Genomic DNA, 16,106 nt, shown 5'->3' with positions numbered 1-16,106 from the left:
CTCTCACTGCATTCTCAGAATCTCATCCTGTTCCTCCTATATCCGATGAATTCGGTGGATAGAAGAACTAATTTCTTCAATCTTTTCATCTTGGCTGGCAATCTTTAAACAACAATGGAAGAGGAACGCATACATGCTGCTCGCACACATAGACAGTAAAGGGGGGGGGGGAAACTTGCTCGTCAGGTGTAGCCAATGGAAGCATATCTTTGCTAAAGTTCTGTGGCCATTCCGTATTCGTCAAATACGGTTCTTGCATGATTGATCAAGGACTGAAAAACAATTGCTTTAGCTCACAGGCCTTTTCTCCTCCGTAGGCTACTGGCGTAGCAATAGCGCTGAAAATGTTGTGGCATGCATGACTGCAGGATTATGCATTACCTGGTGAAACACAAAACCTTTTTTTGACAGATCATGGAAAAATTTCAGGTGTGCAATAATTATAAAAGGCGTCTTCATAAGTTAGGGTGGTGTGAAAGATTACTATTGAAATGTCAAAACCGAATTGTCCGCTGAAATCAGAACTTAAACAACCCCTGAATTCATAATGGTGGGTAATGCTAACAATTGTAACCAAAAGATTGCTTTTGTTGTTTAAAAAAAGAGATTAGATCACCCATGCAAACTGTGAAATGAACATATTGATATTTAAGTATTGAAGAATCAGATGAAAATACAGTTCCTTAATATATAAAGACTTATGAGCCTACATAATATTGATAATTTAAAAGTTAAAAATCACAAAAGTTAAAAATCACATAGGCCTATTATTTAGGAAAATTACCCTCGCAAAAAAGAGGTGAGGGTCTGTTTGTTTCAAATGAGTAGCCCTCCATATGATTTTAGGTCCTTCAGGTATCCCTCATTCCCAAGAAGGTTGGAGACCCCTGATCTAAAGACATTGTTTGGTTATGAGCACAGGTACAACTGTTTTGAGGTGATTGTTCAGTTTTGTAAAAGTTGTCAGAGGTTTTGTGAATGTAGTTTGAGATTTGAGGTTAGGCTTTATTTTTTGCAGTGATTAAAGCACACATTGGGACGAAGCATTTCGGTATCAAGGCAGACCAAACAAAATGTATTTATTCTCATTATGGTTTGTTTCATCTGTGGTGGCTAGTGTTGCTAGCTATCATTACTTTTCTGCTCAATGTTCCCCAAAATGTCAGGCAGGGGCATGATTGTTTAGCCTATAGTTAATGTTACTTACAAGATGCTTACCTAAAGCAGCTACAACAATAATGTATCAGATACAGCTTGTCCATTTAAGCATATGATGAAATGTTTAAGTCTCAATTCTCAGCTCATGAGAAGTCAGTTTAATTGCTTTCTTTACACACACACACACACACACACCTATAGATTGCAGTGTGGTTTTAAAAAGAAAAGTTCGAAGTTCCATTCCACATTCAATTCCAAATCAAATTATTACCAAATTATTTGTCAAGTCCACGTTATTTTTTTTTATAGCAAAGAAAATTAATATTAGTCTGTTCAAGAAAATATCAGTGATTTGTTTTGCTTCAATCTCTAACAGTTGACATGAACTGAAGATTTTTTTCAAGATTGAACTTCACTTTACTCACATCACTGAAATAATGCTTAGTTGCAGAACCATTGTTTTTGCTAACTGCTGCACATCTGCGTTGGTAGAATTTGACTTGGAAATTAATGTGGAATGTTTCCAAATATTGACATAAAATATATTACAAATATTTTGCACTTTATTCACTTGTTTTAACACACTGCTATTTATTTGAACATACTGTACATAGATAAAAGTATTATGTGAGAACCACTAATTGAGTTGACATGGGATGTCTAACTACTCTTGATGACTTACCTCCTGCTGAGCCTGAGCATTGTCAGGTTCAAGTTCAAGAACCCTCTGGAAACAACGACTGGCTGCCATGGCATTCCCAAGTGACAAGTGGCACTTACCCTCACGGAGATGACCCTGTGGGACAAGTATGTTCAAGATAGCTCATAGTTTGAACTTAGGCCAACTTGTGATATAAGGATGGCACAGTACAGTACATTATCGAACCGAACAGTACACGCCCTACGGTATTTTGAAGAGGTAGGCCCACCACTTTTTTCTTATCCACTGTGAGATCCACAATGGTGAAGGTAAACACATACCTGTCAACCCTACCGTTTTTTCTGGATTTCTCTAGCCTGGCTAGCGCCACCACTTCTCAATGAGACGTGGTCTGGAAACCAAGCGTTCATTTTCTCTTATTTGAAAAAAATGCCCAGATCCATTTATTGGGTGCCACGGATGTCTATCAAATGCGTCTGTGCATAGCTCATCATCGTCTTGCTTTCCCCCTTGTTCTGTGATTGGTCCCCTATCTCAGGCGAAAATTTGCTCCATGGTCTCCAGGCTGCATTAGCAGCGTGAATCAAATCGCGCGCAAGGCAGCATGGGAACACCCAGGCTAGGATTTCTCACATATTTTAACTTTTTATCAAGAGCACGATCTCTATTTCTTCCCCTTTACCTCACTTGTGAGGTATACCATTACCAGTTATCAGCCATCCTTGTGTTTGGCCCTCATCTCACCTGAAGTCCCATCCCTACGACTGCCCTATCATCGCCTATTGCTGTCCCCCTGCCCGGATTCCTGGCCTGCGCAGCCTAGCGACCCACTACTTGCCCTATGACAACTCCTAATCCCCCTGGACAATTAATTTCCTTTGGACTATTTGAACTTTGACACTAAATAGGATTCATGCATTATCATACATACACCTCAGGTGGCTTTAAACACCATGTTTTATTCTCTACACCTAACCAACTTATTCATTTATCATGTATATACAGACCTTACTGTTCTGTAACTGACCCTAGGCAGATGGGCCAGGCCCTTGAGTCGTGGATCTGCTTGAGGTTTCTTCCCATATGTATCTTCAATTCTAGGGAGTTTTTCCTCGCCCCTGTTACTCCTTCTCTGATTGTTCAACACTGTAAAGCGCCATGAGACATGTGTAATGTTTTGGCGCTCTATTAGTGAAATTAAATTGAAATTAAAAAATTTAATTTAGTTAATGCAGCAGTTTTGCAGTCTGAATTGTTGCGGTTAGCAGAAGGATAGCAGCAGAAAGACGAGTGTTGAAATGCTACTGTATTTTGGGTGAGAAACCCGGGAAATCTCCTTTATTTTCAATGCTCAATGTTGACAGCTACCAAGGCCAAGTAAGAAGAAATACAGCAGGTCTCCTTTTAATTTTAATGTCTTCTTACTTAGTCCATTCTACTTTCCACCAAGTTTCATTGAAATTGAACTGGTAGCCTGCCTCAACATCGTACTGCTTACAGACAAACTGCACAATGAACGTAACCTAATATCCTGGATGTACTATTATAGCACCAGTCATACGGTGAAAAATGTATAAATGTGTGTTAGGCCTATATTGTCCCCACTCACACACATTGAAACAGCTAAGTGAATTCTATAAAACATCACTCAGAAATCACAGAAATTGACAGACACTCCATCTAGCTCTCTCCACTGATACAAAAACCATGTCGTCGACCGAACCGTGGGCACATTGTACTGTTCCATCCATAGTGCAATGTGAACTCATAAAGCTTAGCTTATCTTCAACTAAATGATTTTCATACCTGCTAACATCCTCTCCATCAAACCACAGAAACCTATTTAACATCAGCCAACAACAGCGGCCCAACAACAGTTTAGCAGTATTACTTATATTACCTAGGTTAGTTTGAAGCCGGGGTAGCAAGATGGGTATATTTTCAACTCAACTCAAAATGTTAGAAAATCTTTGCAATGACAACTTTACCTTCACAAATGTGTCATCAAGTCTAACAGCCTGCTGGGAGTCTTCCAGTGCCTCTCTATAACGACTCAACATCATCAAAGTGGCGGCACGATTACCATAATAACTTGCATTCTTCGGGCACATGTCTGTTATAAACAAGCAAATAGAGATAAACAATTGAATAGCTTATACTTAGTTAATACTTCAGAAATATTCACTCAAAAGGGTTTCTTCTTGTTATACAATGCCAGTTTAGACGCTTCATGAACTCACTTAGATTCTACTGCTTATGGGGACATTATGGTCTACAAGGTTCTGGTCAGTTTGACATATTTCATAGCGATGTCATAGCGAGTCAGATAAAGATCCTTAACATTGGAAGAAGAAAAGATAAGATATCGACTTTTCCCCATAAATGTAAACATCCCCCACTCAAATCATATTAAAAACACCCAGAACGATGGATGGCTAGATGAACGTCAATAGATGGATAGATGGATGAGTGGGTGGATGTAGACAGATAGTGAAATGAATGGACAGGGCTCCAGAGTGCGACCAATTTTCCCTGGGTCGTACTGGTGCACCTAATGTCATAAGGTTGAGCGCCTAGACTTTACTCACATCTGCTGTCTCTCCACGAACTAAGCGGTTGTTCTACTTTGAATAGTGATGCATGGTGCACCAATACTGCAAAAGTATCGCAATACCCTGAAATTAGAAACCTCACAATACCTAATTGTATTAGTATCGATATAGCCTACATTTAAGAATGACAGTCGTGCGCTTCCCGTAGCCTATGTGTCTTTTCTCCTCACACACACACACAGCTGTCGTGATCCGAGCGAGCAGCGATGTTGATTTTGACCTGCACCTCTCAAGTTTGTGTTGCTACACAGTCTTTGACTTGTTAGATTTTTGAACATTTATTTTATCAAAGAACATAGAAAACATAATGAATTGCATCCATATATCCTTAGATGATGCGCGGCTATTTTCCTCTAGCCTAAGACCATAAGAATGACTACTTTGACGTTCCTCTTAAAGTGACAGGCACTCAATTAGACCTACACACCACCACTGTAATAACATTGACACTGATGTGAATGATCACAGTATTTAATATTACTGATGTCGTCAAGGTGGTGGAGGCCCCAAATCAAATCAATACTGTCATTCCTGGTCCATGCTCTGACAACAGCTCAGACACGGAATGTATATGGAGAGCAATAAAAAGGGGACCTTGAAATTGTGACGTTAAAGGTGCCGCGATGAAACATTTGGGTGCACCTAAATAAAAAAGTTAGGCGCACCAGTGCAACCAATGCAAAAAGTTAGTCTGGAGCCCTGATGGATGCATATGACGCATCTTGAATTTCCCCTTGGGGATCAATAAAGTATCTATCTATCTATCTATCTATCTATCTATCTATCTATATGGAAGGGGCCAAGTATGAATATCTATTTCAATGGAGAGAGACATAGAGGGTCTGTAAAAGTACATTTATTTTTAGAATGCATCTTGGGTGATCCAATCACTGGTGTACATGTATTCAAAATGTACAGCAAGAGACATTGCTAGCCACTTGTGTTTAGATTTCACTATTGCTAATATCACAATCATTACAATTCCCATACATTGTCCAAGACGTATCAGAACGCATTAGCGTTTACACTACAAAATATATGTGGTCAAAAGTGTCTCAGACCGTGGCTGTTAAAATATGATCGCCACTGCAAAAATTCACATAATCAGTAACTAGATGTTATTAATATGGTTATGGTTATGGATATACTTTTGTCCAAAGCGACATACAAATACAAAACAATATAATACTTCAATTTAACAGGGAACAAATTGAAATGTTGGTCAGACTATAATAAGGAGAAGAGCAACAATAAACAAATGTCAATTCAATCAATAGCCTAATAAAATAAACAATGGAAATGAGGGAAAAAAGCAAAATAAACAATAATGTCCATTCAATCAATAATATAAAAACAATAATATGGTAAGACTACATTAAGGAGAATATCAATAGGGTCATTACACGTCAATTCAACCAGGGCCAACGCACTTGGTCTCAAAGAAATCTGAAAAAAATACCAGGAGTACCTATGTTATCTAGGATACACACTGTAAAATGAATTTTATGTAAGATCAATACTTTCCAAGATACAGTCAGTTTTACAGGGGGAGGGGGGTGTTCTGCCTTTTTTTGTCAAAGTTCACAAGCCCATAGCGCAAGAACTAAACCATGTAGGAGGCTCAAATGTTGCATGCTGGTACATAAATAGGAATAGTATGTAGCAACATCGTAAAATGTATTATCAACTTTGAGGGACAGCTATGACCATGCAGGATCATCCAGACCAAATGTGACGATTTTGCTACGTGCTATTCCTGTTTATGTACCAGCATGCAAAATTTGAGCCTCCTAGATGGTTTAGAAATTAATTAGGAAGACTATCAGATGATCTCCGTTAACTGAAACATCTCCATTGTTGACATAAAATGTCTCTATAGTGTCAAGCAGTGAAGTGATAACACTATGCAGGTAGCCAATGTTCACGTCATCGGAGTCAGAAAGAAGCAACCAAGTACTCTGTTAGGTATTTCTTTCCCTCCCAAACTGCGCTAAAATTGTGTAGGCAGAATTTTTGTACAATTTCCTGGGGGAGAAGCCCCCGGCAATTGTCAGCAGTCTGTAACAGCATAATGTGACTTAATGGTCTGTGTGATTGGGATGTGGATTGCTTGATTTAGTTTACATAATGAGTAGGCCTATGTGTTACTATATGGTAGGCTATATTACAGAGTAGTGTTACATAAAGGCAATCACAAAGAAAATAGGTAATGACCCCTTCCGAATGAATTTTCGGAATTTGTATTTGTATTTGTATTTATTATATTTTATTTTAAATAAATATAATAAATACAACACTTTGGGCTTGGCAAGAAATTTGGCAATACTACTATACAATAAACAAAATAAGCATGACCCCTTCCGGATGAATTTTATATAATATAAATAAATATAATAAATACAACACTTTGGGCTTGGCAAGAAATTTGGTAATACTACTTTCACACAAGTGATGGCACCCCTGTGTGCGTGTCTGTGCCTGTGCATGTCTGCTGTGTGTGTTCCTGTGTCTTTATATGTGCGTGTGTGTTTATGCGTGTGTGTGTGTGTGTGTGTACATGCATTTGTGTTTGTGTGTGCATGTGTGTGTGTGTGCATGTGTGCGTAGCTGATAGTGCTGGGCGGTTAAACCAAAAATGTATATCACAGTATTTTTCAAAATTCTTACGGTTTCACGGTATATGACGGTATTTTTTTTCCATGCATAATCAGATGTTCACAGCATTTTCTACAGGTTGAGAGAGGAATTGCTGCAGTATTTTACGGTCATGATGTACAATAACTCCACACTAGTGGTAATGCAGTTTTGCATGGCCCCAGAAAATGATGCTGTTTACAAAGAGCCACTCATGATTCTAATGAAGAATCTAATCAGAATGCAAAGACAATTGCAGTCAAAATACAGAACTTTTACTGTGCAAATTTCACAAACATCTTATATAACCAATAAAACGTATAAAACCAATACAAAAAGTAGTGCAACTTGCAATAATTATACTTTTTTGAAAAGTATACAATTTAAAATAAAACCTCTCTGCTAATATGCTTACTCTGTCAAATAGGCCTATCAGAAACATGCCTTATTGTTATTGTGTGGTTTGCATGACGTTAGTGGTAGGCTAACGTTAACTTCATGTAGATGTAGATGTCTTCAGAGAATGTCTAATAAGGGGAGAACTGCCACTCTCTGAAAACTTCCGGTTTCTGAACTGGTTCCACATGAGGGCGCTCGTCCACGAGTGCAGAATGTATGGAGGTCTATGGACCTGGGCCCACTTCCCCGATAACGACGGAGACACGCTCTTAAGAGGGTTTTCTACGATTCATCTTACGATCGTTCGTTTGATTTTTCCGACTGTTTCCCGAACATGCTCGTAGCGTGAACGCAGTAGGCTACAGACTAAACCACATGTTGCTTTCTCTGCTTTTTACCTCATAGGCCTAATAAAATATTCACTTAGCAAAGATAAGGTCAAACTATTCTGGCAACGTCTCGTTTCATAACTTGATTGCATTTTTGTCCGCTTTTCATCACATTATTATGACCATTAAATGTAGGCTATTTTGCACGCTAAAATCTGATTCATCACAGGTAAACACAATAAAGAATGGGAACGTAAGTTGGATTATGTGTTCTAAGTTGTAATTCCTCTGTATGTCCTGTTGGTGACCTCAGTGAGAAGTACTGTTAAGACGCTCTTAGCCGGTAACGAGTACTCTGGAGCACTCGTAGATCTACGAGTGTTTTCACGACGCTCTTAAGCTACGATGGTTTCGGGAAACAGTCGGCAAATCTTAAGACGTTCGTAAGAGGGACTTTACGACGCTCTTAGGCTTAAGATGCTTTCGGGGAAGTGGGCCCTGTACTCCTCAAAATCCACTTTTCTCGGGTTATATATATTTTTTCAAGTAATTTGAATATTGTATTTGAAAGGGGAGGCAAAGAAAATACACTTGGTCGAGTATTATAGTCTCAACCAAGTATAGTATTATAGTATTGGTATAGTATTATAGTATTGGTATAGTATTATAGTATTAAATATTAAAGTCACTTAATTGTTCTAAAAAGCCTTTCAAACGTGTCAATGACGTCATTCATTAGCACAATGCTAGCGTGTTATGGGCAACAACGACCCAACCTTTAAGAAATCAAAAGGACATAAGTACTCGTTCATTTAACTTTTGACCTATAACCCATGTTGAAGTTATACATACTACAATCAAATCTGAGATTTGTCAACGACAATCAGGTGAAAGAGACAAATTTAGCCGTCTAGCTCCATTGACTCCCATTCATTCTGCACTCATGGCGATCGCCCCCAGTGGAACTCTGGTGGAACTGCAACCAAAATTCGGTACAATGGGACTTAGGGCCCTATCATGACATTCTAAAGTGCATCGTCACTTGTCAAAAGTCTATTCAAATTTAGCAGGATGTCCAGTTCACATTGGGAGGGGTTTCGCTATCAAAAGTGGAGCGCATGGCGTAACAAGGTGTTCCTAGGTCTTTTAATCAGTCATATGGGTGTGTTTGGGGCGTAACATCATTTTAAACCAATGAGAATGACATCAGTCATTCCCTTTAACGGCGCAACGCGCGATATGTCAAAGAAATGCATCGGTATTTTGGCATTCAAAGGCGCATTTGAAGGAGGCTGCTTGCGAGACCGTATAGAATAGTCATTCTTAAACCATGCTTTACTAAAACCTAGCATAGCCTTCACGCATTTGCACTCGTCTATTTGAACTCATTGGCAAAGTGAAACTAACTTCACCAAGGAGTCAGTCAACGACAAGACAGTTATATGCAGTTACTTTCACTATTGACTGACAATGGGTTACCCCCAAAAACATAGGCTGGAAAAAGCAACACTTACCCTAAAATAGCATATGAACAACTCGCCATTGACTTCTGACCAGGTTTAGGTGGTGTATGATATCGATTTTTAGACAACGCGCTAGGCCCCTCCCTAGGTTGTTAATTGCCACACCCCTGGGCGCAATGCTTAAAAAATAAACGTGCAAAATACCGAATTCAACTTTGCGCGGGTGAATAACGAGTATTACGCCATGCGCTGGTGACCCAAAATACAGCCCTTAATACGGAGTGGCCAGGCTCTCCATAGACGGGCTCTGATGGTTTTGTTAGCCTGCCATGAGCTTCGGTTCGGTTCGCTAGGCAAAACATTAACAAAAAAGTTCGTTTTGGTGCACTGATGACAGTCAGGATAATTTCTAACTAGCCAGCTAGATTTGCTCAGTTCATGTCTATAACATGCTTTACTTGCTACCTGGATAATTTCAGTGAATATTCTTAAGGTGAGATGAATGATAAGATCATTAAACTTCACTGTGTTCGGTGGGTTGCTAACTAACGACATCACCTACTAGCCAGCTAGTTACAGCTATTGAACAATCTCAATAGAATTTTCGTGACGGTAAATCCCTTTCAATGCAGTATCATTTAAAGTTTTTTCCTTAACTAAAGAAACAATTTAAGGTATTCTGTGCAACACCCTTAAATAAACCCCTTACCTAAGGATAAATTAAGCCTTAAGGGTCATACTTCAGGGGAAAAACTTAAGGTGTTTTGTGTTTACCCTCACTATGCCTGCCTCGCAGTGGCACCATGCGTGCGTGTGAAAAAAGTCCCGTCTGAAACACTGTCGCGAGGCGCCACGTTCGAAACGTTGTGTAATCAAATACACCGGTATGGCGGTATATTAAAAATTCATATCATAACGAAAATATACACCGGTTTACCGTGTGAACCGGTATACCGCCCAGCACTAGTGGCTGATATGGCCCCCCATGAACGGACTCCACTAAACTTGGCATGAGGGTGTGATAATGATCCTACACTTTTTTGTGCAGTTTTGAACATGTCAGCCAGAGGTACCTGTGATTACAATGTGCAATGTCTTCGCAATTTGAAGGAAAAGGACAAAAAGGCCTTCTTTATCTGCGATCATACTATAATTAAAGTCAATCCAGCAGATGGCACCGAGTAACAAGTTCACAGAGCCGTGTCTATGGCTCTGCAAGTTCATAACGGCCGGTGTTGTGTCGAACTGGGCTACCCGTAGAGTTATGCTACGGGGCGAGAAAAAAAGCGTCACAATCGTTGACTGTATGACTAATTGAGCTAGGCTACCTCAAACCCTGTCGATGAGTGTTCTTGACACTAACGAGATGTGTCATACAAATTATAAAGAATATCAGCCGATAAAAAAATTAGGACTGTCAAACGATTATTTTTTAATCGTGATTAATCACAAAATGTCTATAGTCAATCGTGATTAATCGCATATTTTATCACATAATGAAAATTATATTATTTTACATTAACTAAACATTCCAGAAGTCCATATTAACAATGTAAAGCCATTTTTACCATCTTGATTGGGAATCAAATGAAAGCAAAAAAAGTTACTTTATGATCTTAACCTTAAGATAGGGCTGCACGATATTAGGAAAACATGCGATATGCGATAACATTATTGAGTACTGCGATAACGATATAACTTGCGATATTTAAATATTTAATGTTTTTCTCCATTGTTCTTGCTGCTAACATAGACTGTAGGGTTGGGGGGGGGGGTAAATGTATAATTACAGAAATAAATGTATAATTTTCTACATAAACAATATAAATATACTGCTCAAAAAAATTAAGGGGACACTTCAATCATACACTGGATTGGTGCTCTGACTGTTTGGTTCTGAGCATAAGTAAAAACTTTTTAAGGCGAGTGTTTTATTTTGCAAGAACTGTCAGACATTCTGTGAATGTAGTTTGAGAATGGAGAGAAGGGTGGAAGGTTTCAAAAAATGGGTTTTAACAATTGTGAAAAACTGTAAGTGTTCCTTTAATTTTTTTGAGCAGTATATTATGTAGCCTAGGCTTTATATGGCCTGATTAAAGTGGACAGCTAAGATACTTACTGACTAGGCCAGCGGTTGTCAAACTGGGGTACGCGTACCCCCAGGGGTACGTGGACTGATTTCAGGGGGTACGCGAAAAAAGATCTAAGTCATAGCCAGTGTTGGGGAGTAACGGAATACATGTACCGGCGTTACGTATTCAGAATACAAATTATGAGTAACTGTATTCCGATACAGTTACAAGTTAAATAGTTGGTATTTAGAATACAGTTACATTGTTGAAATCAATGGATTACATGACGATACTTCTCTGTTTCATAAGTTTATTCACTCTCTAAATAAATTAAGGCAACTCCATTTCCCAGAAGCTCCTGAAAGCAATCTATGATGAAATTGTTTGCATGTTTAAATCCAAGCCCCGCCGTCTTGCACTAGCCTCAAAACGCAGCCAGCGCGCATTATGGACGCGTCATCGGAGACCCTGAAATTACTGTTTGCACAGCAAATTAGGAGTAAAGTAAGTGGAGGTAACTCCTGTTCCTCACTGATCGTGGTTCCTGATGTCTGTTCAAAGGATATTTTCCCAAGTATTATTGGCTCAGGCTACTTCGGCCAATCGGTTACACAGTTTGCTAAGCAATAAACAAAGCCTAGTTCACGTGTTGATTTAGACCTACAATAAAACCAATCTCTAAAATAGTCACTGCATTCTAAGTTTTTTATTCTAACTTAAAATAGCTTTATGGATTATTATTTTTTCTAATTTGATCTACATTTACGTTTTTAAATGAATTATATGGTGCAGTCTCTGAAGAATTACATTTACAGGTCATTTGCGTTCCACCTGTCATATGCGCCCCTCACTTGTACTGGGTTGATGCCACCGAAAAATCTCACAGGCACACCTTAATTATAATTTCTGGCTACGCCCTTAAAGTAGCCTATTTATTTTGTTTGTTTTAATTAGCCTAGTCGCCTGCTGTAGTTTTAGTGGTCACCTTGCTATTTTAAAGTTGTATCAGGTAGCTTAGTTGACTTTACATTCTCCTATGTGGGCCTAACACTTCAGCCATTTGGAACAGAGGAACACACCAGAATAGGCCTGTTTAGTTAGCCTAAATCTAGACGCACCCTCTAGCAACTCTCCGTTGGCTTGTGAGCTGGAAAAATTAAACTTCTATCAGGCCAATCAAATCGTGTATAGAGATGTTAGGCGGGCTTAACATAATGATTGATGGCAGAGTTGCAACGGTTTGGCTTGAATTCCCTGCTACTTGAAAACAAAGAAAATGGATGTTGCTGTTGGCGAACAGCCTGACGAGTTAAGCTTTTTTTAAGTTGGCAAAAGTTTGAGCCAACTAGCTCAGCTAGTGGGAAAATGTATGGGATAGCACTGTCCTTTTGCGTGCAGAGGGAATTTGAAAGACAACCGATTATCCCGCCCCTCGGACTGAGCACTGCCAACGGTGAGTGCCCAGACCCTACATTTTAATGTGGGTCTGGCTCGTCAGGCTACTGTTTAGTAGGCCTAAGCAGGATTTGATGGCTGCATTCCTACACTTATAAAATGCAATTCAATGCAGAAGTAATATAAGTATTCAGAATACGTTACTCAGATTGAGTAACGTAACGGAATACGTTACAAATTACATTTTTGGGCATGTATTCTGTATTCTGTAACGGAATACATTTTGAAAGTAACCCTCCCAACACTGGTCATAGCCTATGCCAGGGATTCCCAAACTGTGGTACGCGTACCCCCGGTGGTACGCGAGCTGCTTCGAGGGGGTACGCGAGATGAAAAGGGCTATGGCGGACAGGTGTAAAATGAAAATTTTTAATCTTTTGTAATTAATTCATGAATAAATACATAATTTCGAATCAGGTCATAATGATATGGAAACATGAAATTAAAGGATATCATTTATAAACTATGTATGTGTTCATAAAAAAAAGACGCCTGGAATAGCTAATAGAATGCGTTACTTTTGAATGCGTTGGATGGTCCGTGGTGGGAAAGTTTTGCGGATATAACAGGTTTTTGAAAACAACAAAAACAGAAAGGAGGGAAGGAGCAAAGCTAAGAGTTATTTCAGATGGGCAAGAAAGGTAACATTAGCTAGGCTTTACATTTAACAAACTAAAGGTAGCCTAAGTTTAGCCTTTCTAGGCTGTATAGCCTAATGTTGTCCAAACGAATACATCCTTGTCAGGCGTTGTTGTAGGCCTATATTGTATGTGGATGTATTTAGGCTACTATGCAGGCTACTTTTCATAATCATAACTTTTTAACTGACCAAATGCACGCACCTAAACCCGGGAAACGGATCAAATATCGTCAAGGGAGGGGGTTATAGAATGCGTTACGTTTTTATGTGTTTATGTGTCGGATGGTGGGGGTACGCGAGCCGAGTCGGAATGTAGCCGGTGGTACGCGGGGGGAAAAGTTTGGGAACCGCTGGCCTATGCCTTTTCAAACATTTTCTCTATCCCACGTTGGTAACTTAACTTCCGCATTTGCACTGCACATTAAAAACGTATTTTCTACGCATTAACAAAATATTCGAGAGTGGAGACAGAGAGGGTAAAGCAGGGTTTCTCAAACTGTGGGTCGCAACCCACTACTGGGTCGCGGAGACATGCCAGGTGGGGCGCGAACTGACGTGAAAAACAGGAGTTTTATTTATTTATTTTTTTCATCTGTAGCCTAGGCCCAGGTTGCACCCGATGCGCAATGGACGCACTGTGTTATTCATAGGGAAGCGCTCGTGTCAAGGCAGCTTAGTTAGTCCCGACCTGAATGAGATTTTGAACGAGGTTGTGAGAATGGTGAATTTCATCAAGACCCGGCCCTTAAAAGCGTGTCTATTCTCCGCACTTTGAGAGGAGATGGGAGCTGACCAAAAGGCTGTACTGTTTCACAGCGAGGCAAGGTGGCTTTCCCGAGCTAAAGTGCTGTCGCGTGTTTGAGCTCCGAGTCGCCTCTTCTTGGAGGAAGAGCGCATGTTTGAATCTGCAAGCACGTTCACTAATGAACATTTCTTGACGAAGCTGGCCTATCTTAGCTATATTTTTGGAAAGCTCAATGAGTTAAATCTCCAGTTACAAGGCAAAGACAAGCACCAGATAAGATCACTGCATTCAACAAGACGATTGTGTGTGAGATTAGGTGCAGATCTATTTAAAATCATTATATTCAGCACATTTGTAGGCCTATCATATGTTGACTATTGATGAGATTTGTATCATATGTTTATGATCCTATTCACTATTCTCGACAAAATTGATAAAAATAAATATTAATAAAACAATAAAAAAAAAACTTGTTAACAATTGGTGGTGTTGGGGGTACTCCGGAAGATCATAATGTCTCAGGGGGTACATGCCTGTTAAAAGTTTGGGAACCACTGGACTAGGCTATCGAAGTTGTGTGGAAGAGTGCTCCAAGAAAATCCTCGTAAAAGACGGATAGACAGCCAATCTGAATACTTGTGCACCAACCAGCGGAATATTCCACATTGCCAGCCTTCGCTGGGCCTAGCAAAAAAAGCTAGGCCTACTTAAGCTATATCGCGGCGGTCACTCATCTAAAATGTTAAGTAGCCCAGTCTGTAACCTCATACGCTGCGCATCCCACGTTATTAGGCTACCGGCATGCCGACTACGAGGGCAGCGGAAAGTGAAAGTAAGTGGCTGCGATCGCACAGTCCAGGCTAAGAAGTAGGCTAAACAACTTTTACAAATAACGAATCCTGATTACCTCTCTGCTGCTGTCTGGGGCTTTTGCTAAATGCAAATCATGAAATACAAGCCTTACAGTGAAAAATAGATAGGCTATCTTCTGATCCTATAACAACAACGAAAGAAATTGTTTATTTTAACACGGTGGAGAAGGACGCATTTGGCGCTGTGTTTCTAATACGTCGTCCTTTATAAAACCAAAATATTTCCATATAACAGACGTGCTTTTCCTTTAGTCACCAATTCCTCTTCACCTGTAGCCTACCTCGCTTGACTCACTATCTTCAGCCATCACGACTTAGCTCCTGCCTCAACACCTAAAACACCACACACCTAAACTGGTAGGGGACGGGCTTCTAGGGCTGCATGACAGCATCGGTTTGGTAAAATATGTTGACATTCAGAATGTGAATACATCATAGACTGTAGGCCATGGAATGCGTACGGCACAGAAAATGTATCAAAATGTATCGAAAATTAAGTAATCTTTGCGGTATGTCCATCGCAAGCGTTGATATCGCGATAACGATAGATTTTAGATATATCGTGCAGCCCTACTTTAAGACATTTGATTATTTCAAATAAAATGTCAAAAGATGTGCAGCGGGCCTGAGGCAACACATTGTATTCTTCAGAAATATAGATGATATAAACTGAAATAAATGCTACAACAGAAGTGCATGCACAAAATGTATACATAAAGGGCATAACAAACAAAAATCACTCCATATAGCCTAGGGGCAGCCGTGGCCTACTGGTTAGCGCTTCGGACTTGTAACCGGACTTGAACCCCGACCAGTAGGCACGGCTGAAGTGCCCTGACCCTGCAAGGCCCTCACTGCTCCCTGAGCCCCTGTTGTTGCAGGCAGCTCACTCCGCCGGTATTAGTGTGTGCTTCACCTCTGTGTGTTCACTGTGTGCTGAGTGTGTTTCACTAATTCACGGATTGGGATAAATGCCGAGACCAAATTTCCCTCACGGGATCAAAAGAGTATATACTTATACTTAGATTCATTATCTTTAGAGTTCAATTGAAAATAAGGAACTTTT

The 16,106-nt window shown here is 39.8% G+C and overlaps 1 protein-coding gene across 1 annotated transcript in view; it reads right to left on the bottom strand.

Annotated features, from left to right (window-relative positions):
- dnajc7 (DnaJ (Hsp40) homolog, subfamily C, member 7) overlaps positions 1-16,106 on the bottom strand; it is a 53,874-nt gene that overhangs the window by 31,066 nt on the left and 6,702 nt on the right. Inside the window, exons 3-4 of the mRNA XM_076266585.1 lie at positions 3,808-3,932; positions 1,841-1,954 (exon numbers count right to left, since the gene is read on the bottom strand). Of these exons, the coding sequence (XP_076122700.1) occupies positions 1,841-1,954; positions 3,808-3,932 (239 nt within the window). The remainder of the gene's footprint in view (positions 1-1,840; positions 1,955-3,807; positions 3,933-16,106) is intronic.

The sequence above is a fragment of the Alosa pseudoharengus genome, unplaced genomic scaffold (assembly GCF_046254945.1).
Source record: "Alosa pseudoharengus isolate Yale_2024_CS ecotype anadromous, Long Island Sound unplaced genomic scaffold, YU_APseudo_1.1 YU_APseudo_1.1_scf_4, whole genome shotgun sequence".
In the NCBI taxonomy this organism is placed as follows: domain Eukaryota; kingdom Metazoa; phylum Chordata; class Actinopteri; order Clupeiformes; family Clupeidae; genus Alosa; species Alosa pseudoharengus.
Note: the sequence above shows the minus strand (reverse complement) of the source record. Positions and strands in the feature narration are given on the sequence as shown.